The sequence below is a fragment of the Pristiophorus japonicus genome, chromosome 13, assembly GCF_044704955.1.
Source record: "Pristiophorus japonicus isolate sPriJap1 chromosome 13, sPriJap1.hap1, whole genome shotgun sequence".
Classification (NCBI taxonomy): domain Eukaryota; kingdom Metazoa; phylum Chordata; class Chondrichthyes; family Pristiophoridae; genus Pristiophorus; species Pristiophorus japonicus.
This window is the reverse complement of record NC_091989.1, coordinates 183,382,220-183,404,359: the sequence shown is the minus strand read 5'-3', so window position 1 is coordinate 183,404,359 and position 22,140 is coordinate 183,382,220. Positions and strand designations below refer to the sequence as shown.

Sequence of the window (22,140 nt, the reverse complement as noted above, 5' to 3'; positions counted from 1 at the left end):
GCCCAGAAAAGCTGAGGCCCGAGGGGCAGCATGGGCCAGCCCGCACTGCGCTATGTGTACGCGCTCCGTCCATGCAGCAGAGCTGGTCTCCAGTCGTCTTGGGTAATCCTTGCCACTGGACCAAGACCTAGCTCTGTCAAGCCCATATGGTGGCTGGTGTGCAACGGCCACCCCACGTTAAAAAAATCTATGCACAGGCATCTTCCACCCTTCAGGATGTAGTTCAAGATCTGTAATATTAGGTCCTTCATTGAAACACCTGTGAACTCATCCTTTTTTGGTGTGGAAGCAAGTCATCCTTGCTTTGAGGGACCGTCTATGAAGATGATGATGAAGAGAAGCGCAGAAGCTGGGCTGACGCTGGAGTAATGCTTTGGTTTTTTTCTGCCTACGGTTGGATTCTTCAGTGTTGTGAGATGGTTCGTCTGGTAGGGCAGACAAAGGTTGACAACACATATCCCCAAAAGAAGTTGACAGATCTGACACGCAGCCAGCCCCTGAGACCCTGAACCTACTGTTTCAGAGCTGTGAAGGTAACACACGTGTGAAAGGTAACGCATAAAAGAATTGGCAGTCGTCTTTTCTCATATGCACACGTCATGGGGCTGGATTTTAGGCTGCTCTGTTTTCGGGGCGAAAACGGAGGCCGGGCGGGAAAGTTACCGTCCGGGAATAGTCTGTGCTTTGGTAAGGAATTCTCGCCATCTGTTCCCCGTGTCAGGGTGTGCAGGGCAAAGGGAGGCGTTGTACACTTTTCTTGATGAAAAAATGGGAAACTCACACAGTAAAGTGCCGGGCGTGTGCGCTCTGAGAGAGGCCTTGGGGGCGGGGGGGTGGGGGGGAAACCTTAAAAAAAAAACATAGAAACAATCCCAAAACATTGCCCACACCACCACAACACAATTCGCGAAAAACATTCAAGGAACAAACACTCACTGACCTTCGGAGTACTTTACCTCACTCACCGCCGGCTATGCCGGACCGCACTGATTTCCCAGGGGTCATTGCGGGCGAACTTCCGGGCGGACGGGTCAGGCAAAAGTCCAAACTCCTGCCAGTGTCGCACCGAAAGGCGCTGCACGCCCGGCGCAGCTCTTCCCGGTGGTGCTGGGGATGGTCTCAGGCAAAACGGGACACGAGGATCACGACGGGGCGCAGGAGACCTGAACGCTGCCCTTCACGCCACTCCGGGGCGAAACCCAGAGTGTAAAGGATCGGTAATCCAGCCTTACATGGCTAAAACACAATCAGGTCGGCTTTCTAACGGTTATCTGTACTTTTGCTACCTTTAGGTTTGACTCTTCCAACCCTCTCCTGGCTGGCCTCCCACCTCCCACCCTCCATAAACATGAGCTCATCCAAAACTCTGCTGCCCATGTCCTAACTCACACCCAACACCAACTCATGCCCTAACTCACACCCAACACCAACTCATGCCCTAACTCACACCCAACACCAACTCATGTCCTAACTCACACCCAACACCAACTCATGCCCTAACTCACACCCAACACCAACTTGTGCTCTAACTCACACCCAACACCAACTTGTGCTCTAACTCACACCCAACACCAACTCATGTCCTAACTCACACCCAACACCAACTCGTGTCCTAACTCACACCCAACACCAACTCATGTCCTAACTCACACCCAACACCAACTCGTGTCCTAACTCACACCCAACACCAACTCATGTCCTAACTCACACCCAACACCAACTCATGCCCTAACTCACACCCAACACCAACTCATGTCCTAACTCACACCCAACACCAACTCATGCCCTAACTCACACCCAACACCAACTCATGCCCTAACTCACACCCAACACCAACTCGTGTCCTAACTCACACCCAACACCAACTCATGCCCTAACTCACACCCAACACCAACTCATGCCCAAACTCACACCCAACACCAACTCATGCCCTAACTCACACCCAACACCAACTCATGCCCTAACTCACACCCAACACCAACTCATGTCCTAACTCACACCCAACACCAACTTGTGCTCTAACTCACACCCAACACCAACTCATGTCCTAACTCACACCCAACACCAACTCGTGTCCTAATTCACACCCAACACCAATTCCTGTCCTAACTCACACCCAACACCAACTCCTGTCCTAACTCACACCCAACACCAACTCGTGCTCTAACTCACACCCAACACCAACTCGTGTCCTAACTCACACCCAACACCAACTTGTGCTCTAACTCACACCCAACACCAACTTGTGCTCTAACTCACACCCAACACCAACTTGTGCTCTAACTCACACCCAACACCAACTTGTGCCCTAACTCACACCCAACACCAACTTGTGCCCTAACTCACACCCAACACCAACTTGTGCTCTAACTCACACCCAACACCAACTCGTGTCCTAACTCACACCCAACACCAACTTGTGCCCTAACTCACACCCAACACCAACTTGTGCCCTAACTCACACCCAACACCAACTCGTGTCCTAACTCACACCCAACGCCAACTCGTGTCCTAACTCACACCCAACACCAACTTGTGCTCTAACTCACACCCAACACCAACTTGTGCTCTAACTCACACCCAACACCAACTTGTGTCCTAACTCACACCCAACACCAACTTGTCCTCTAACTCACACCCAACACCAACTCGTGCCCTAACTCACACCCAACACCAACTTGTGCTCTAACTCACACCCAACACCAACTTGTGCTCTAACTCACACCCAACACCAACTTGTGTCCTAACTCACACCCAACACCAACTTGTACTCTAACTCACACCCAACATCAACTTCAAGATAGTGCCATGGGATCTTTTAATTCCACCTGAGAGAGCAGACAGGGCCTCGGTTTAACATCTCATCCGAAAGACAGCATCTCTGACAGTGCGACACTCCCCCAGACTGCACTGGGGCGTCAGCCTAGATTTATTTTGTACTCATGTCTCTGGAGTAGAGACTTGAACCCACGACCTTCTGACTCAGAGTCGAGTGTGCTACCCACTGAGCCACAGCTGACACTACATTAAAGGTTCTATATAAATGCAAGTTGTTTTTTTCAGTTAGCGAGGAAATGCTTATTCCTTGAACACAAAAGGCAGGAAGAAGGAGGGCGGAGAGGCAATGTGGCTGTCTCTGCCTCCTTTACATTACCTCAGGATTTCAAGGGTGCCGCCTGAGGGTTTCGAGATTAATTGGATAAGTGTTATCGCGGAAATGAGTTGGGAGGGACCGTTGCAAGGCCTCAGATCTCACTTTCCTGCCTTTGGAAGGATGTCTAGATGCAGTGGGGGAGGGGCAGTTGGTGGGGGCCGGGGTGTGGGGGGGGGGGGGGGTGAAATTAAAGAGGTTGCTGGTCCGGCCTCTGTGCCTGTACCCCTCTCAAACCCTCCTGTCACCTGTGGGTAGTCCTGTACACAGCAAGTCGAAGAAGGCCCAACAGGCGTGTGACCTTCTTGTTGGAATGGCCTTTTGGTCTCTGGGCCTGAAGGTCTGTTCCCGAACAGCAGCCAGAACACTGCTTAGCCAAGGCATAGAATGCAAGAGCAGGGAAGTTATGCTTCAACTGTATACAACACTAGTTAGGCCGCAGCTGGAATACTGCGTGCAGTTCTGGTCACCACATTAGAGGAAGGATATGAATTCACTGGAAAGGGTGCAGAGGAGATTTACAAGGATGTTGCCAGGACTGAAAAACTTTAGCTATGAGGAAAGATTGGATAGGCTGGGGTTGTTTTCCTTGGAGGAGGCTGAGGGGAGATTTAATTGAGGTGTATAAAATTATGAGGGGCCACATAGAGTGGACTATTTCCCTTAGCAGAGGGGTCAATAACCAGAGGGCATAGATTTAAAATAGTTGGTAGAAGGATTGAAGGGAGATGAGGAAACATTTTTTCACCCAGAGTGCGGTGGGGGTCTGGAACTCACTGCCTGAAAGGATTGTAGAGGCAGAAACCCTCACCACATTTAAAAAGTACTTGGATATGCACTTGAAGTGCCATAACCTACAGGGCTACAGACCGCGAGCTGGAAATTGGGATTAGGCTGGATAGCTCTTTTTCGACCGGCACGGACATGATGGGCCGAATGGCCTCCTTCTGAGGCGTAATTTTTCTAGGACTCTGATTCTAATGCCTGTTTCCAAACCCCTTGCACCCCGCCCCCGCCCTCCCGCCCCCCACATGACTGATTCCCACTGCTTGGTTGCAAGGGAGCCATATTAATGGCCAGGCTCACCATATTCAAGTCCCTGGACCGGAAAAGCATACTTTGGGACCTGCCCATCTCCACAGTGCCCAGGCAGGAGTGGGAGCAAAAACCAACCCTAATATTTCACACTGCAACTCGCAGGATTTTATTCTTCAATTGCTTGTCTATCTTGCTGAAGCTGAATGAGCCAGCGGTGACTCGGGTTACCAACCCTCCAGGATTGCCCTGGAGTTTCCAGGGCAACAAAGACGATTCTCCTGGACACTGCTACAGGCAACGTGGGAGGAAAATCACCGGGATAGCATCAAAAAATGGTGTGTTTCTTTTTTCCATTCTCTATTGGAGATGGGGGGTAAGGGAACGCCTGTCGCACTGGGGTGGGGATGTTCGAGACAGGAGGCCATGTGAGGAAACCTCCAGGAATACATGCAACCAGAGTTGGCAAACATTGCAGTGAATGAGAAGGCAATGCACATTTGGTCAGCTCCAGAGATTGGAGCACATAGTGAGGGAGTTCTGCACTGTCAGAGGAGCTGTCGTTCGTCTTTCGGATGAGACTTTAAACCGAGGCCCTGTCTGCTCTCTCAGGTTGGCGTAACAGATCCCATGGCACTATTTCTAAGAAGAGCAGGTGCCCTGACCAATATTTATCCCACAAGCAACATCATAAAGCAGATTATCAGGTCATTATCATGTTGGTTAACGGACTGAAAACAGAGAGATGTTCATTATAATGTTTGTGGGAGCTTGCTGTGCACAAATTGGCTGCCGCCAATTACAACAGTGACCAAGCTTCAAAGGTACTTCATTGGCTGTAAGGCGCTTTAGGACATACGGAGGTCATGAAAGGCGCCTTTCTTTCTTTTAAGGAGCAGCCTTTAGCCTTTGAGTCAAGAGCTGAATCCACACCTTCACACAGTTTTCCTGAATTTTGCTGAAAGATATTTGTGATAAATTTAACTTAAATTCAAGGTTAAGATTTTTGTCTCAACAACTTGTTGTGCACTCTTAAGTGTGCGTGGGCAATAAATGTATGGCATAAAATTAAAGATCAGTAAGGAAAGAACTTACATTTATACACAAAAGCAAAATACTGCAGATGCTGGAATCTGGAATAAAAACAGACAAAGCTGGAAATCTCAGCGGGTCAGGCAGCATCTGTGTAGAGGAAGCAGAGTTAACGTTTTGGGTCGATGACCTTTCGTCAGGATTGGAGTGTGTTTGGAAAGAACAGATTCTTAACAAGCATTGAAAGGGGGAGGGGAGTAAAGAACAAAAGGGAAGGTCTGTGATCGGATGGAAGACAGGAGAGATTAGAGAGACAAAAGGGATGATGGGCCGAAATTCAAATGCTAATGCCAGGAGTTAGAAAAACATTAGTCGAGATAGGGTGTGAATGGTGGGATTATGACCAACATTTATATAGCCCTTTCACGACCTCAGGATGTCCCAACGGAAATTGGCGGCCACGTCTCTAACATTACAACAGTGACTGCACTTCAAAAAGTACTTCATTGGCTGTAAAGCGCTCTGGGCGTCCTGAGGTCATGAAAGGCGCAATATAAATATTGACGCTATATTTCTATTGACCCTGGATCAGTTCCTATGGACTGGAGGGTAGCTAATGTAACACCACTTTTTAAAAAAGGAGGGAGAGAGAAAACAGAGAATTATAGACCGGTTAGCCTGACATCGGTGGTGGGGAAAATGTTGGAATCAATTATTAAAGATGAAATAGCAGCGCATTTGGAAAGCAGTGTCAGGATCGGTCCTAGTCAGCGTGGATTTAAGAAAGGGAAATCATGCTTGACCAATCTTCTGGAATTTTTTGAGGATGTAACTATTAGAGTGGACAAGGGAGAACCAGTAGATGTGGTGTATTTGGACTTTCAAAAGGCTTTTGACAAGGTCCCACACAAAAGACGAGTGTGCAAAATTAAAGCACATGGTATTGGGGGTAATGTATTGACGTGGATAGAGAATTGGTTGGCATACAGGAAGCAGAGAATCGGAATAAACAGGTCCTTTTCAGAATGGCAGGCAGTGACTAGTGGGGTGCCGCAGGGCTCAGTGCTGGGACTCCAGCTATTTACAATATACATCAATGATTTAGATGAAGGAATTGAATGTAATATCTCCAAGTTTGCAGATGACACTAAGCTGGGTGGCAGTGTGAACTGTGAAGAAGCTGCAGGGTGACTTGGACAGGTTAGGTGAGTGGGCAAATGCATGGCAGATGCAGTATAATGTGGATAAATGTGAGGTTATCCACTTTGGTGGCAAAAACAGGAAGACAGAATATTATCTGAATGGTGTCAGATTAGGAAAAGGGGAGGTGCAAAGAGACCTGGGTGTCATGGTACATCAGCCATTGAAGGTTGGCATGCAGATACAGCAGGCGGTAAGGAAGGCAAATGGCATGTTGGCCTTCATAGCTAGAGGATTTGAGTATAGGAGCAGGGAGGTCTTACTGCAGTTGTACAGAGCTTTGATGAGGCCACACCTGGAATGTTGTGTTCAGTTTTGATCTCCTAATCTGAGGAAGGACATTCTTGCTATTAAGGGAGTACAGCGAAGATTCACCAGACTGATTCCCGGGATGGCGGGACTGACATATAAGGAGAGGCTGGATCAACTGGGCTTGTATCCACTGGAGTTTAGAAGAATGAGAGGGGATCTCATAGAAACATATAAAATTCTGACGGGATTGGACAGGTTAGAGGCAGGAAGAATGTTCCCGTTGCTGGGGAGGTCCAGAACCAGGGGTCACAGTCTAAGAATAAGGGGTAAGCCATTTAGGACCGAGATGAGGAGAAACTTCTTCACTCAGAGAGTGGTTAACCTGTGGAATTCTCTACCACAGAAAGTTATTGAAGCCAATTCATTAGATATATTCAAAAGGGAGTTAGATGTGGCCCTTTCGGCCAAAGGGATCAAGGGGTATGGAGAGAAAGCAGGAAAGGGGTACTGAGGTTGAATGATCAGCCATGATTTTATTGAATGGTGGTGCAGGCTCGAAGGGCCGAATGGCCTGCTTCTGCATCTAATTTCTGTGTTTCTATATTTCTAAGTTCTTTCTTCATAATGTGTGGAGCCTTCATTTCAACAAAGGGAGAAATGATGTAGTGATGACAGACGAAGAGTTTAGAGTATTAAACACCAATTATGTTTGTGCATTAATGTACATGTGCTGATGTGTGAATTTCCCTTCAGTGTGTTGATACCAGTACACAATGCACAGGAAGGAACATTGACTGGAAGGAGCTGAACTCTGATATATTGAATGACTTGGCGCGCTTTAGTGATGTCAGGTGCTGTGCTCAACAGAAGCTGTGCCTGTTCATAACAAAAAATGAAATTCTACAGGGTTGTTAGCTAGGAACCAGCTGGAGTTTTAAATCTCAATGATAGATAGCAGCAGCAACAGTGAGATGAGTCGTTAAAGAGAAACATGCGGATGAAGCAACTAAAATTCTAAAGTCGGCGTTTGGTGAGAAAGAATCTGGCATGTGTTGGCCAATTACAGTGTTACCATTATTATTTTTTAACAAGTTAGCCCTCAGTATTTCATTCCTCTGGCAATCTTACTGGCTTTTATAACTCAATGTTGGCCTTACCTAGCCTTATCGTCCCTCCTATTGTATTCAAGCTTGGTGGCCTCCAACAGCAACAATACCTTGCATTTATATAGCACCTTTATCAGAGTAAAACATCCCAAAGAGTGTTGACAAACAGAATATTACACAGCCACTTAAGAGGATTTTCAGACAGGTGAAGAGGTAGGTTTTAAGGAGGGTGGATGCTGAGTCTCTGAATATATTTAAGGCTGAGATATATAGATTTTTGGACTCTAAAGGAATAAAGGGATATGGAGATCAGGCGGGAAAGTAGAGTTGAGGTCGAAGATCAACCATGATCTTAGTGAATGGCGGAGCAGGCTCGAGGGGCCGTATGGCCTCCTCCTGCTGCTAACTCTTATGTTCTTAAAGGAGGCCAGAGAGAGGGAGAGAGGCAGAGAGGTTTAGGAGGGAATGCCAAATCTTTGGGCCTGGGCAGCTGAATTCGACACGACTGGCTTTGTGTTTTTCAGCTAGGTATTTCAATGGAAAACAAATAGCTGAAGATAGTGGGGTATTGGCTTCACTGCCTGGTTGGTAAAAAGAGAAAGAACTTGCATCTTTATAGCACCTTTTACGTACCTCAGGATGTCCCAAAGCTCTTAACAGCTAGTGCAGTACTTTTGAAGTGTAGTCACTGTTGTAATGTAGGAAACGCAACAGTTAATTTACACTCAGCAAGCTCCCGCAAAAAGCAATGCACAACCAGATAATCTGTTTTTTTTTGTGATGTTGGTCGAGGGATAAATATTGGCCAGGACACCGAGGTGAACTCTCCTCTTCTTCACGATAGTGCCATGGGATCTTTTATAGAAGGCAGAGGGGCAGAGGGAGCCTCGGTCGAGGAGAATTGTACACCTCAGTTAAAACAGAGATAATAGTCATTTCCCAACGGGGTTGGGCTGCCGGTTTGGTTTCCATGGGGTTGCTAATGCAGTAGTCTATTAATTAATTACTCAGTCTGCTTGAACCTAAATGTGCAACAACAATGGCAGGGAGCCCAATTTCTGGGGCACTTGACTTAAATGTGATACTGGGCTTCGATTGGCGGCATGTTTCTGTCCTTGAGTTGCACTACTACTCCTTAATTGTCTCAGTTGGGTGACTTCTGCCAAACTCACATCTGGTCCCGTTGGATTGAGTGTCCTTCACGCAAGTGCAAGCGCGTCATCTCAAACTCGCACCTCCCGAAGACTGCTCACACAGTGGTGTATTCCAATGCCCTGCCTGCTGTCCGCAACCAAGGAAGAAAAGAAAATCGTGGAATCGTGGAAGTTTACAGCACAGAAGGAAGCCATTCGGCCCATCATGTCCGCGCCGGCCGACAAAGAGCTATCCAGCCTAATCCCACTTTCCAGCTCTTTGTCCGTAGCCATGCTTCAAGTGTACATCCAAGTACTTTTTAAATGTGGTGAGGGTTTCTGCCTCTACAACCATTTCAGGCAGTGAGTTCCAGACCCCCACCACCCTCTGGGTGAAAGAAGTTCTCCTCAACTCCCCTCCAAACCTCCTACCAATTACTTTAAATCTACATCCCCTAGTTATTGACCCCTCTGCTAAGGGAAATAGAGACTGTAGGTCCTAGGTCTTACACGAGGTCCGTGCAGCAGAGCAGGTCTCCAGTTGTCTTGGTTAATCCTTGCTACTGGACCAAGACCTAGCTCTGTCAAGCCCATGTGGTGGCTGGTGTGCAACGGTCACCGCACGTTTAAAAAAAACTCCAAGCACAGGCATCTTCCACCCTTCAAGATTTAGTTCGGGACCTGGAATATTAGGTCCATCATTGAAACACCTGTGAACTTTTTGACGTGGAAGCAAGTCATCCTCGGTTCGAGGGACTGCCTATGATGATGAAGGGAAATAGGTCCTTCCTATTCACTCTATCCAGGCTCCCATAATGTTATACACCTCAATTAATGGTGGGAGAGGGAAGAAGGGAATCATGAAAGATGAAATAATATGGGGTCAGTTTCAAATAAATATACAAACATATGAGGGACAGATAAAGATCCTCTGGCCCATCCCGCCTGTCCCACACAACTGGCATGCCTTGTGCATCATGATATATAAACTCCCCACCCCACCCGGAAGCCATGTGATCCCTTCACGGCAAAGGAGCCAAAGGTGGTCAGAGGAAACGTTACAAGGACACCCTCAAAGCCTCCCTGATAAAATGCAACATCCCCACCGACACCTTGGAGTACCTGGCTAAAGACCGCCCTAAGTAGAGGAAGTGCATCCGGGAGGGCGCTGAGCACCTCGAGTCTCATCGCCGAGAGCATGCAGAAATCAAGTGCAGGCAGCGGAAAAAGTGTGCGACAAATCTGTCCCACCCACCCCTTCCCTCAACCTGTGACAGAGACTATGGTTCTCGTATTGGACTGTTCAGCCATCGAATGACGCATTTTAAGAGTGGAAGCAAGTCTTCCTCGATTCCAACCTGCCTATGGTGATGCTGATCTCCTGGAAGAGATGAAAACCCCAGGCCAATTAAGGGAGAAAAAATAACTGGAAAACGTCTCTACGACCCCCTTATGTGATTGAGACTTGTCCAAAGAGATCACTCTGGCTCTTATTAATGTCATACAGCAGTGACCTCTTACATAAGGTGATCTCCGCACCAGCCAGTAATAGGCCTAGCTCTCACTTGGAGTAATTCAATGAATCAGTGTTCACCGCACAAGCTGACAGCCATTTCCGCAGGTCACCATTTCTCTGGGGAAAAGGACGACCTCCTGACATCTAACCTACTTCGACATAACTTGACATTGTCACCCCTGGTCCTCCCTAACCTACTTAGTTGAAACAAACTTTGTACACAGTATCCCTTCCTCATCTTATAAACCTAATCAAATCACCCCCAACTCTAAGCATAGTACACAGCACAACTGTTAGTAATTTATCTCCTTTTACGCCCTTAGTGTATCATTGGGAAAGTTGCTGGGATGAGTTACTGATAGTGTGAGAGACCTAGATTAATATCAATCGAGGTACGGTCAGTAACACAGGGTGCGGGTTGGGAAGGGTTACTTCGCCAGTCAATAAATGAGTGGGCTAAATATATCTTGTAGAGCTTATGCCATTGACACGAAGCACTAGCTGGGAGGAGTTACTGAGCCTGACAATACAAGGAGCTAGATTAACATCAGTAGAGATACAGAGCTAGACTTTAAGCTTTTCGGTTTTCGGGGGGACAACGGAGGCGGGGCGGGAAAGTTAGTGGCCGGGAATAGTTTGGCTTTGGTCAGGAAGTTTGGGCATCTGGGCCGTGCGTCAGGGGGCAGCGCGAAGGGAGGCGTTGGACGCTGTTCGTGGCGCAAGGACGGGAAACTCGCAAACTAAAGTGCCGGGACGTGTGCGCTCTGAGAGAGGCTGGGGGGGGGGGGGGGTGAGGGGTGAGAACCTTAAAAAAAAACACAAAAACATCCCCGAATCATTGCTCGTGCCATCACAACACAAATCACACAAACACAAAAAGAACAAACACTCACTGACCTTCGGAATACTTTACCTCACTCACCGCCGGCTATGCCGGACCGCACTGATTTCCCAGGGGGCATTGCGAGCGCACTTCCGGACGGACGGATCGAGCAAAAGTCCAAACTCCTGCCGGCGTCGCACCGAGAGGCGTTGCACGCCCGGCGCAGCTCTTCCCGGCGGTGCCGCTCAGCGCCGCCGCAAAACGGGACCAAAGGATCGCGGCGGGGCGCGGGAGACCTGAACGCCGCCTTTCACACCGCTCTGGGGCGAGACCCGGAGCGCAAAGGACCGGGGAATCCAGCTCCAGTGGATTAACAATCTAGCCGAGATGGCACCTACTGGCGTAGGTGTTGGGATGCAACTACCCAGGATGCTCGTTGCTGACCTTGCCAACTTTGACAGGGTCAGGGGAACGTTCTCTAATTTTACTGGCACTGGCTGATGCCTGCTCCGCCAGAGTGCATCAAGGGCGTTGGCTGTTTCCTACAGGCTACAGATTGCGGCAGAGGTTGCTGGCTCCAGGAGTCGAGAGGTCACACTGCGGCCCTTCGAGTGCCCGAAACCACGCGTGACGCTACACCCCCCCCCCCCCGTCCTTTCGAAGGCCAGGGAAATGGGAACGTCCAGCGTGAGGAGTCCCTGCCCAACCTCAGCCCCACTCCCACCTACGGCAATGAGCTCCGTGAGCAGAGGCTCTGCCTCCAACAGAGCCCTCAGGCGGCTTTCGCTTCAGGCCAAGACTCGGCCCCAATTAGCGACTCTTCTGCAAAAGCCACAACTATTGGGGCTGCACACTCCGGTTGCGAAGAGTTGCTGACAGTGAAGGTGTGAGGGATTAATATGCTGCAGAAGGATTTTTAAAGCTCATCAGAAATTATTTAACTGTATTTTCTCGTTGCCATTGCCGTGACTTCCATTGAATCCCCAGTGCAGGAATATATTCATTGACTACTCATTCTGCAGTCGCACAAATGCATTGTGACAGTGGCAAGCTGCCCAGTACCTGAACAATTGACGTAATTGCCAGTGTTGGATCTGAATGGTTGTTCGCTTTTGGTCCTGAGGCTGAGCTTCGCGTGCCTCATTCTGCAATTCCCGGCTGATCTTGTTGCTTCGAGTGCACTTCGTGGAACCGTTAGCGTTCCATCTCAATCTGTAGGCTTGGTTACACTGTCTTTCCATTTGGCACCAGCTCTGTAGGTGGAAGATATATGTTCCTGTGAGCTGTTTGTAAGCATATTCACCAGAGGCAGTCCCTCGAAATCGAGGAAGACTTGCTTCCACTCTAAAAGTGAGTTCTCAGGTGACCGAATAGTCCATCACGGGAATTACAGTCACTGTCACAGGCGGGACAGACAGTCGTTGAAGGAAAGGGTGGGTGGGGAGTCTGGTGTGCCGCACGCTCCTTCCGCTGCTTGCGCTTGCTTTCTGCGTGCTCTCGGCGATGAGACTCGAGATGCTCAGCACCCTCCCCGGATGCTCTTCCTCCACTTAGGGCGGTCTTTGGACAGGGACTCCCAGGTGTCGGTGGGGATATTGCATTTTACCAGGGAGGCTTTAAGGGTTTCCTTGAAACATTTCTTTTGCACACCTGGGGCTTGCTTGCCGTGTAGGAGTTCCGAGCAGAGCGCTTGCTTTGGGAGTCTTGTGTCAGGCATGTGAACAATGTGGCCCACCCAACAGAGTGTTGTCAGTGCTTCGATGCTGGGGATGTTGGCCTGATCGAGGACACTAACGTTGGTGCGTCTGTCCTCCCAGAGGATTTGCAGGATCTTGCGGAGACATCGTTGGTGGTATTTCTCCAGCGATTTGAGGTGTCTACTGTACATGGTCCACGTCTCTGAACCATACAGGAGGGCGGGTGTCACGACAACCCTGCAGACCATAAGCTTGGTGCCTGATTTGAGAGCCTGGCCTTCGAACACTCTCTTCCTCAAGCGGCCAAAGGCTGCGCTCTTGCACCGGGGGTTGTGTGGAACCTTGTCGTCGATGTCTGCCCTTGCTGATAATAGGCCCCCGAGGTATAGAAAATGGTCCACGTTGTCCAGGGCCGCGCCATGGATCTTGATGACTGGGGAACAGTGGCGGGAGGAATGGAAAACAAGAGTGGGGGAAGAAGGGGGACATGCTGTCGGGCAAAAATAAATAGGAACTTTTGAGTGCAAGGGTCCTTTCTGACATGAGTTTGGGTCATCTCAGTCATTGAGGCTTATCACACCATTAAAATGGGTACTTAGACTGAAATGGACCAGCCCTAACTTTCTGTGGTGAGTGCCGTTGGTCGCATCGTTATATCGACAGTAAATTCTGGCCCAATATGGCAGTAAGGGGTTGTTCTTCCAAGGCTGGGGCTGAGACAATTGATCAACGTAAAGTTCATTGAAAAAAGACAAGAGAAAGATCAGCCACAGGTGGTGGAAGTTATTGAACCCTGAAACATCTCACGCTTAGGCCTCAGAGTTCTCATTTAAATAGAGGAGATTTGTGGGAGGGTTTGAATTGAAGGTTTCAATATAACAGGAACTGACAAAGCTAATCCAGGAAAATTGTTCTCTGTGGAAATGTGTTCAAATACCAGGGGAGGAATGATGTGGAATTATGTAGAATACACAGCACAGAAAGAGGCCATTTGGCCCAACAAGTTTATGCTCCACGCGAGTCTCGTCCCATGCCATCTACCTCACCTCAGCCTATCAGCATATCTTTCTATTCCCTTTGCTCTCATGTGCTTCTCTAGTTTCCTTTGAAAGAATCTAAGCTATTTACCTCAACCACTTCCCGTGGTAGCGAGTTTCACATTCTAACCTTTTTCGTCCTTGTTTTCAAATCCCTCCATGGCCTCGCCCCTCCCTATCCCTGTAATCTCCGTCAACCCCACAACCCTCGAGATGTCTGCCCTCTTGAGCATCCCTGATTATAATCGCTCAACCATCGGTGGCCGTGCCTTCTGTTGCCTGGGCCCCAAGCTCTGGAACTCCCTCCCTAAACATTTCTGCCTCTCTTTCCTCCTTCAAGACGCTCCTTAAAACCTATCGCTTTGACCAAGCTTTTGGTCACACGCCCTAATTTGTCCTTATGTCTCTTGGTGTCAAATATCTAATCTCGTAATAATCCTGTGAAGCTCCTCGGGACCTTTCACTATCTTAAAGGCTACATAAATACAAGTTGTTATTATTCTGTGAGTAATGAAATGTCTCCTTATTTCCCTACTGGATTTATTCGTAACCATCCTGTATTTATGGCTTGTAATTTTAGATTCTCCCACAAGTGGAAGCATTCTCTCCACATCTATCTTTTCCAACCCACTCATAATTTTAAAGACCGCTATCAGGTTTTCTCTGGGACTTCTCTTTTCTAAAGTAAAAAGCCCTAACCGGTTCAACCTTTCTCGATAGCGGTAAACTCTCAGTGCTGGTACCATCCTTGTAAATCTTTTTTGCACTTTCTCCAGTGCTTCTGTGTCCTTTGTATAGTGGGGCAGCGAGAACTGTGCACAGTACTCCAAGTGCAGCCTAACTGCAGCGCTGTGCAAGTTTAGTATAATTCCACTACTTTTGAATTCGATACTCTTAGAAATAAATCCCAGTGCTCTTTAAGCATTTTTAATTGCTTTGCTGACTTGCGTTGCTGCTTCTAAAACTTAGCAAAGCAGAAGTAAAAAGGGAAGTCAAGCAAAACTTTTTGATCTGATAGAAAACCAAAGTTTGGAATAAAGTCCCCCGGTAAGCCCGTTAATTTCACAGGAATGGTACCATGGTGGTTATGTTACTGGATTAGTATGGATATGATGATGATGAATCCCAGAGACCCGGTTTAATAATTGGAAGACAAGCATTCAAATCCCACTTTGGCAGCTGGGGAATTTAAATACAGTTAATTAAATAAATCTGGAATAAAAAGCTAGTATCAGTAATGGTGACCATGAAACTACCGGATTGTCGTAAAAACTCACCTGGTTCACTAATGTCCCTTTGGGAAGGAAATCTGCCGTCCTTTTGCTATCTGGCCGATATGTGACTCCAGACCCACAGCAATGTGGTTGACTCTTAACTGCCCTCTGAAATGGCCCAGCGAGACACTCAGTTGTCAAGAAACTGGCTCACCACCACCTGCTGAAGGACAATTAGGGATGGGCATTAAATGTTGGGTTTTCCAAGCGGTGCCCAAATCCCAGCAAAAAAAATAATCTGGACAAATAGGTTCAAGAAATAATTAAAAAGCAAACAACTGCGGATGCTGGAAATCTTAAATGGAAACAGAAAATGCTGGAAATACTCAGCAGGTTAGGCAGCACTGACGCCTTAACAAAAAAAAAAATGCCCTCCTTTTTGTTGTATATGCAAGCACTCTAATAACGACTCCACGAGGTAAGGGTGCAGTACTTGAACTGTAGTGACCTTAGTCCTTCATTGCAGCTCCTAGAGTGAGGACACCAAGAGGCGAGCTCCCTTTTATACCGGGTTACCTGCAGTGTACAGGTGACCCTTAGGTCTCCAGAAGCAGCACCCGCTGGTGGTACAGGTCTCGTGTATACAGTGTGAAGGTACATTCAGTGGTCTAATGTTACAGTACATACATTAACATGCATACATAACACTTTCAGGTGTCAAGGATCGCAACCTTCAAACTCTTTGACATACCAACGTCCCGCTCCATCCTTCTTCCCTATCACATTCCTCTAACCCCCATCCCTCCTTGCACATCTCACCCTTTGCCTTGTTTTCGCTATCCTCTCTGACCCCATATGGGTTGCTGCCTGACCCCGCTGAGTGTTTCCAGCATTTCCTGTTGTTCTTTGATTATTTCAAGAGGTAATTAGGTGCGTTTGCAGCGAGAGAACGGGATTGATGGATGTAAGGGATATGGCGGGAAGATGGGACGGCGCAGGCAGTTTATGGAAGAGAGACAGGATTGTTGAGCCTCATGTCTTTCTGTTGCTAAAAGTTCTTGTCTTTTTACATTCCAATAGGCACTTCTGTCATGGGGCTAACAGCGACTGACGCTGATGATCCAGTTTATGGGAACAGCGCAAAACTGGTATACAGCATCCTGGAAGGGCAGCCATATTTTTCCATCGAGCCACACACTGGTAGGTGATCATTACCAAATCTCAAATTCTCCCCGTCCTGTGGATGAGTAAAATCAGCCGAGTTCTTTTGTGCCTGAACACATACCACATAGAGTCCGAACCTCACAGTGCTCAGGTGGCGTGCGATCTAGTTTGCTTGATCTCGGATGACAAGCAGGTTAAAGGCCTTGGGTTAGTGCTTGGATGCGAGACCGCCAAGGATATTCGAGAGCCGCAGAATTCATTTCAGTCCCGCGCTTCCTGACCTTTGGCCAGCCAGTGTGGAAGGGCTTTTTGGAGGACCTCCCTCCTGGGTCTGCTCCTGGGCCTGGCCAAGATGGGCATCTACAGGTCCAGGCTAGTCGGGGCCCGTGGGAAGGGAGAGGAGGGAGTTTCACTTGGGCTCCCTGCTGGTTTTGTCCGCTCCCCAGGTGGCCTTGGAGAAGCAACACACGGTGTCCGCCAGTACGTTCGAAGCCTTGGGCGTCCGGTGGGCACTGCAAGGAATGGACACTGGAAATAACATCACCATTTAAGTTTCCTATGTTCATTTTCAATCGTTTGTGTCTTTATTAGTTGTGTTCCTCTAGAAAGGGGGCTCCTTTGTTTTGGTCGTCAAAGAAAAAAGAAAGACAGATTTACATTTATATAGCGCCTTTCATGATCACCGGACGTCTCCACGCGCTTTACAGCCAATGAAGTACTTTTGGAGTGTCGTGATAAACGTGGGAAATGCGGCAGCCAAGTTCTACACAGCAAGCTCCCACAAACAGCAATGTGATAATGATCAGATAAATTGTTTTTGTAATGTTGATTGAGGGATAAATATCGGACACCGGGAAGAACTCCCCTGCTCTTCTTCGAAATAGTGGCATGGGCTCTTTTATGTCCACCTGAGGGGGCAAACGGTTTGATAACACTGGGGCAACCCCATATCTCCTTCTTGGGTTAATTAGAGGAACAGGCACTGCACAAGTATTTAGGTCAGCCAACATTCTGCACATATGTTGAAAATCTTGCAAAGCGTTATTCATTCTCTTCCCTTCAGGTGATTTTTCTCCATATAGTTGGAGAGGAGCTGTTCCAGCAGCTGCTCGCGAGAGATTATACCAATAGCAAAGCAAACCATTCACTCCAATTTGTTGACTCATTTTCCCCCTCCTTTTTTTTTAACTCTCTCTGAAAAGAAGATACGTGTTGCTGTTAAGATTAAGGCAATTGTTTTCCTTCTATGCAGACCTGATAGGATTTACAAGCGTGCCACAATGCCTTTCCTCGCTTGTGTGAGGAAAGGCATTATGGCGTGCTTGTAAATCCTGCAGCCGAGATATTTCTTCACTGCACCTCCTTGGCACCGCCGGAATCGAGCACTTAGACAATGGCCGACAGAAATAATAGTTTCAAATGAAACATGAAAAAAATGCACTGCTTGGTTGTAGATTTCCATTCTATTTGAGGACAACCTTGCCACAGCGGAGCATTAGTAGTTGCTGGGCAGTTGGTGTTCAACGCTAAACCACGTATTCGATGGAATGAGTTTAAGGTCGATGGCCTATCTAAGAGCTCGAAATTCAGCTGTTGATAACGCCGGTGTTAGGTGTTAACTGGGAGTTAGGCAGGTGGGAGTGGCGCCGGGTGCTGTTTACGCCTGACGCGATATTCGGGTGATCATTTTTTAAGGGCGTTAAAAAATGACGTCCCGCCGGCTAATGCCACGGAAACCATGACGTCAGTGCATGTGAAACCATGACGTCAGTGCATGTGAAACGTCTCCTTGGTACCTCTATCGCGATATTTGATTTGTACGGCTGTCATACTGGCAGGCGGCCATACAGCCTGAAAAAAGTGGTGGTTGAACAGCGGAACTCGGGCGGAATCGGCCTGAGAGCAAGGTGAGTTATTTTCTTTATTTATTTATTCATTTTTTCTTTGGTTCTAACAATGGGGAAGTTTGTGTGTGGGTCAGACAAGTTTGAGGTTTGTTTCTTTTTTCCCTGTTGCGTCCCGTTTTTCAGCGAGTATGTCGACAGCTTCCCCGTGGGGAAATTCAGTCGCCCTCCTGAGCTCCCGCCTGAGGAGGAGTGTGCAACGCCACCTTTTAGCGCTGCTCCCTCATCTTTGGCCGTAAAAACTGAATTTGGCCGTTGGAGCCTGCACCTAACGCCCGGCGGTAAAATCAGAACTCAGGCGGTAACACCGCCTCAAAAACGGCGGGACCCAATTTCGACACCTAAATATTGTGACTGCTAGTCTTAATTCTATCTCACACCATCAACACACCACCAGGCAAATATAAGCGTCATTGTAAATCCAATCATTGTTTGTGCAAATGCAATAAAAAAAGCAGCATTACGTATTAATGTAAATGTCTTGTAGAATGTTCATCTTTTCTCAATCCTCCACTTGTCAGAGCGTAACCAACGGAGATCCCTGATGGCCTTGCGGAACACACCCGTGCTCACTAGTATCAACATTAGCAACACTTAGGTCCCAGGTTTCGGCCTCAGTTGCTCCTGATTTTTTGGAGCAACTGGTGTAGAACGGAGTATCTTAGAAATTCAAATTCTCGGCATTTAGTTTGCTCCAGTTCTAGTCAGTTAGAACAGTTTCACTTTGGAACAGAATTTTTTTTCCAAAAGGGGGCGTGTCCGGCCACTTATACCTGTTTTCAAAGTTTCGGCAGTGAAAACTTACTCCAAACTAACTTAGAATGGAGTAAGTGAAGATTTTTGTACGCTCGAAAAAACCTTGTCTACACTTTAGAAAATCAGGCGTAGGGAATGGTGGGTGGGGGGGTTTAAAGGGAAGTTTACAAACATTAAACACTTCAGTTTTACAAATAAAGAGCCGTCATCAATAATAAATGATAAAAACATCAATAAATCAACCAATAAATCAATCAAAAATATTAATAAGAAATAATTTTAAAAAAATCAATAAATAAAACATTTTCTACTTACCGACTGCAGCACCGGGAGCCCTCCAACAGCATGCTGGGATGCCCCCCCCCCAGTGTGTCTCTGTCAGTGTCTCTATCTCTCTGTCTGTCTGTGTCTCTCATTCTCTGTCTGTCAGTGTCTGTGTTTCTGACAGCAAGGGGAGGGGGAGGAGGGGGGGGGGCAAAGGAAGGAGGGGGAGGGGGGCAGGAGGAGAGAAGGGAGGGGGGCATGGGGAGGGGAGGAAGGGAAGGGGAGGGATGGGGGAGAAGGGGGAGAGAAGGGGGGAGGAAAAGGGGAAGGGGAGGAGGAGAAGGGGAAGGGGAAGGGGAGGGAGGGAGGAGGATAAGGGGAAGGGGGGAGGAGGAGAAGGGGAAGGGGGGAGGAGGAGAAGGGGAAGGGGGGAGGAGGAGAAGGGGAATGGGGGGAGGAGGGAGAAGGGGGGAGGAGAAGGGGAAGGGGGGAGAGGAGAAGGGGAAGGGGGGAGAGGAGATGGGGAAGGAGAAAGTGAAGGAGAAGGGGAAGGGGGGAGGAGAAGGGGAAGCGGGGAGAGGAGAAGGGGAAGGGGGGAAAGGGGGGAGAGGAGAAGGGGAAGGGGGGAGAGGAGAAGGGGGGGGAGAGGAGAAGGGGAAAGGTGGGGAGAGGAGAAGGGGAAGGGGAAGGGGGGGAGAGGAGAAGGGGAAGGGGGGGAGAGGAGAAGGGGAAGTGGGGGGAGAGGAGATGGGGAAGGAGAAGGTGAAGGAGAAGGGGAAGGGGGGGAGGAGAAGGGGAAGGGGGGAGAGGAGAAGGGGAAGGGGGGGAGAGGGGGGGAGAGGAGAAGGGGAAGGGGGGGGAGAGGAGAAGGGGAAGGGTGGGGAGAGGAGAAGGGGAAGGGGGGAGAGGAGAAGGGGAAGGGGGGAGAGGAGAAGGGGAAAGAGAAGGGAGGGGAAAGAGAAGGGAGGGGAAGGAGAAGGGGGAGGAAAGGAGAAGGGGGGGGAAGGAGAAGGGGGAAAGGAGAAGGGGGGAAGGAGAAGGTGGGGGAAGGAGAAGGTGGGGGAAAGGGGAAGGGGGGGGAAGGAGAAGGTGGGGGAAGGAGAAGGGGGGGGAGGCTGAACGGGCCGGGCCCGCAAAACTTCGGGCAAGACCCGTCCCCAGCACCAGATTTACAGATAGGTGGCGTTGGGTCGGGTCGGGTCCGGGGTCCAGGGTCGGGAGCGCGGGGTCGTGTCGGGGGGAGCGCGGGTCGGAGTCGGGGCGTAGGGAGGTCGGGTCGGGTCCAGGGGGGTGGGGGGGCGGTCGGGAGCACGGGTTGGATCGGCGGGTGGAGGAGGGAGGTCGGGTCGGGTCGGGGGGGGGGGAAGGGAGGGAGCGCGGGTAGGGTCGGTTCGGTTCGGGTCGGGCAGGGGGAGGGAGGTCAGGTTGGGTCGGGTCCGATCCGTGGGGGGGGGGGCGGGGGGGAGGGCGGGTTGGGTCCGGTCCAGGAGCGGGGGGGAAGTGGGAGTCGAGTCGGGTCGGGAGGAAGCAGGAGCCGGGTGTGGGAGGCAGCCTTATGCACGCAGCCCCACTGTAGCGCGCATATGCAGAGGTCCCGGCACTGTTTTCAGCGCAGGGACCTAGCTCCGCCCCCTACAGCTCGTGCTGCGCCGCGCCCGACTCCAGAGGACCAGCAGGGAGCCGGAGAATCTGTAAGTTTTTTTTAGGCGCACATTGTGGCGCGAAATACGGGCGTCCAGGTCGGGGCTGCGCCGTTCTAGGCGCGGCCCAAAACTTGGGCCCATAGAACTTGCACTTATATGGCAGCTTTAACAGAGGAGCATTCTCAAATAACATTTGACACCAAGCCGCAGAAGGGGATATCAGGACAGATGACCAAAAAGCTTTGTCAAAGAGGTAGGTTTTAAGGAGCGTCTTAAAGGAGGAGAGAGAGGTAGCGAGGCGGCGAGGTTCATGGAGGGAATTCCAGAGCTTAGGCTCCAGGCAGCTGAAGGCACGGTCCACCGATGGTGCAACGATTAAATAACCCAATGACCTTTGCAAGAAAGTGCATTGTGAAGCTGAGATCTGACTTTGTTGTGGTGCAGTGCATAATTGAGCAGCCTGCCTACATTTATTGGCAAGGACATGAAGGATGTTTGCTTGGGTAAGGCAATGTAGGGCAGCTCTGCGCATCCCTCAGAAAACCATCAACGCCTACAGTCAGGAAATTTGACGTGAAAAGTGTTGCCTTTATTCTTTGAAAAGGGGTAACTTTGAAACTTACATTATAGGTGAGATAACCTCCAACACATGAATCATTCAAGCTTTTGATCTGTAACCCTTGTGCTTGACACTGCTGATGTGTTATATGGCCACAATCATACCATCATATTGGTGTCACTTGAATAAACTGCTGGTTCAAAAAGTTTATTAACAAAATCTATTCTTCGAGTGATGGAGAAGCAGTGGGCTGTTATTCAGAAGGTCAGGGCTCAAATTTGTTTTGTCTTCGATTTCAACTTGGAGACCCTCATAAGAGGAAAGATAGATATTTATGATATCTCCTATTCAAAGGGTTGGCAAGGTTACAGGATGTTTCAGAAGTTTATAATAGACAAGGAAAATATTGAAAAGAGGAGCAGAAAGAGTTCATGAGTTCGTCCTGTTATTTTATTGATCGCAATGTGGTGGTATTCATTTCTTGTTAATGTCTAGTAACCATGGAAACGCAAATTAAATACAGTACTCCTTGTTCGACTGCAGAGTGTAGATGAGTTGGAAGGAAGATCCAGAAGTCAGCTGCATCATCCAGTTGGTGTGGAGAACTATCCTTTTGCCGGGGAAAAAAGGATCTGTCTAAATTACAAAGTATTA

General features: G+C 48.8%; 1 protein-coding gene across 2 annotated transcripts in view; it reads left to right on the top strand.

Annotated features, from left to right (window-relative positions):
* The window catches only part of LOC139278367 (cadherin-8-like), a 221,791-nt gene that overhangs the window by 68,735 nt on the left and 130,916 nt on the right, over window positions 1-22,140 (top strand). For both annotated transcript variants that reach the window (XM_070897038.1, XM_070897037.1), the window contains exon 3: window positions 16,277-16,396. In XM_070897038.1, coding sequence (XP_070753139.1) covers window positions 16,277-16,396 — 120 coding nt within the window. The remainder of the gene's footprint in view (window positions 1-16,276; window positions 16,397-22,140) is intronic.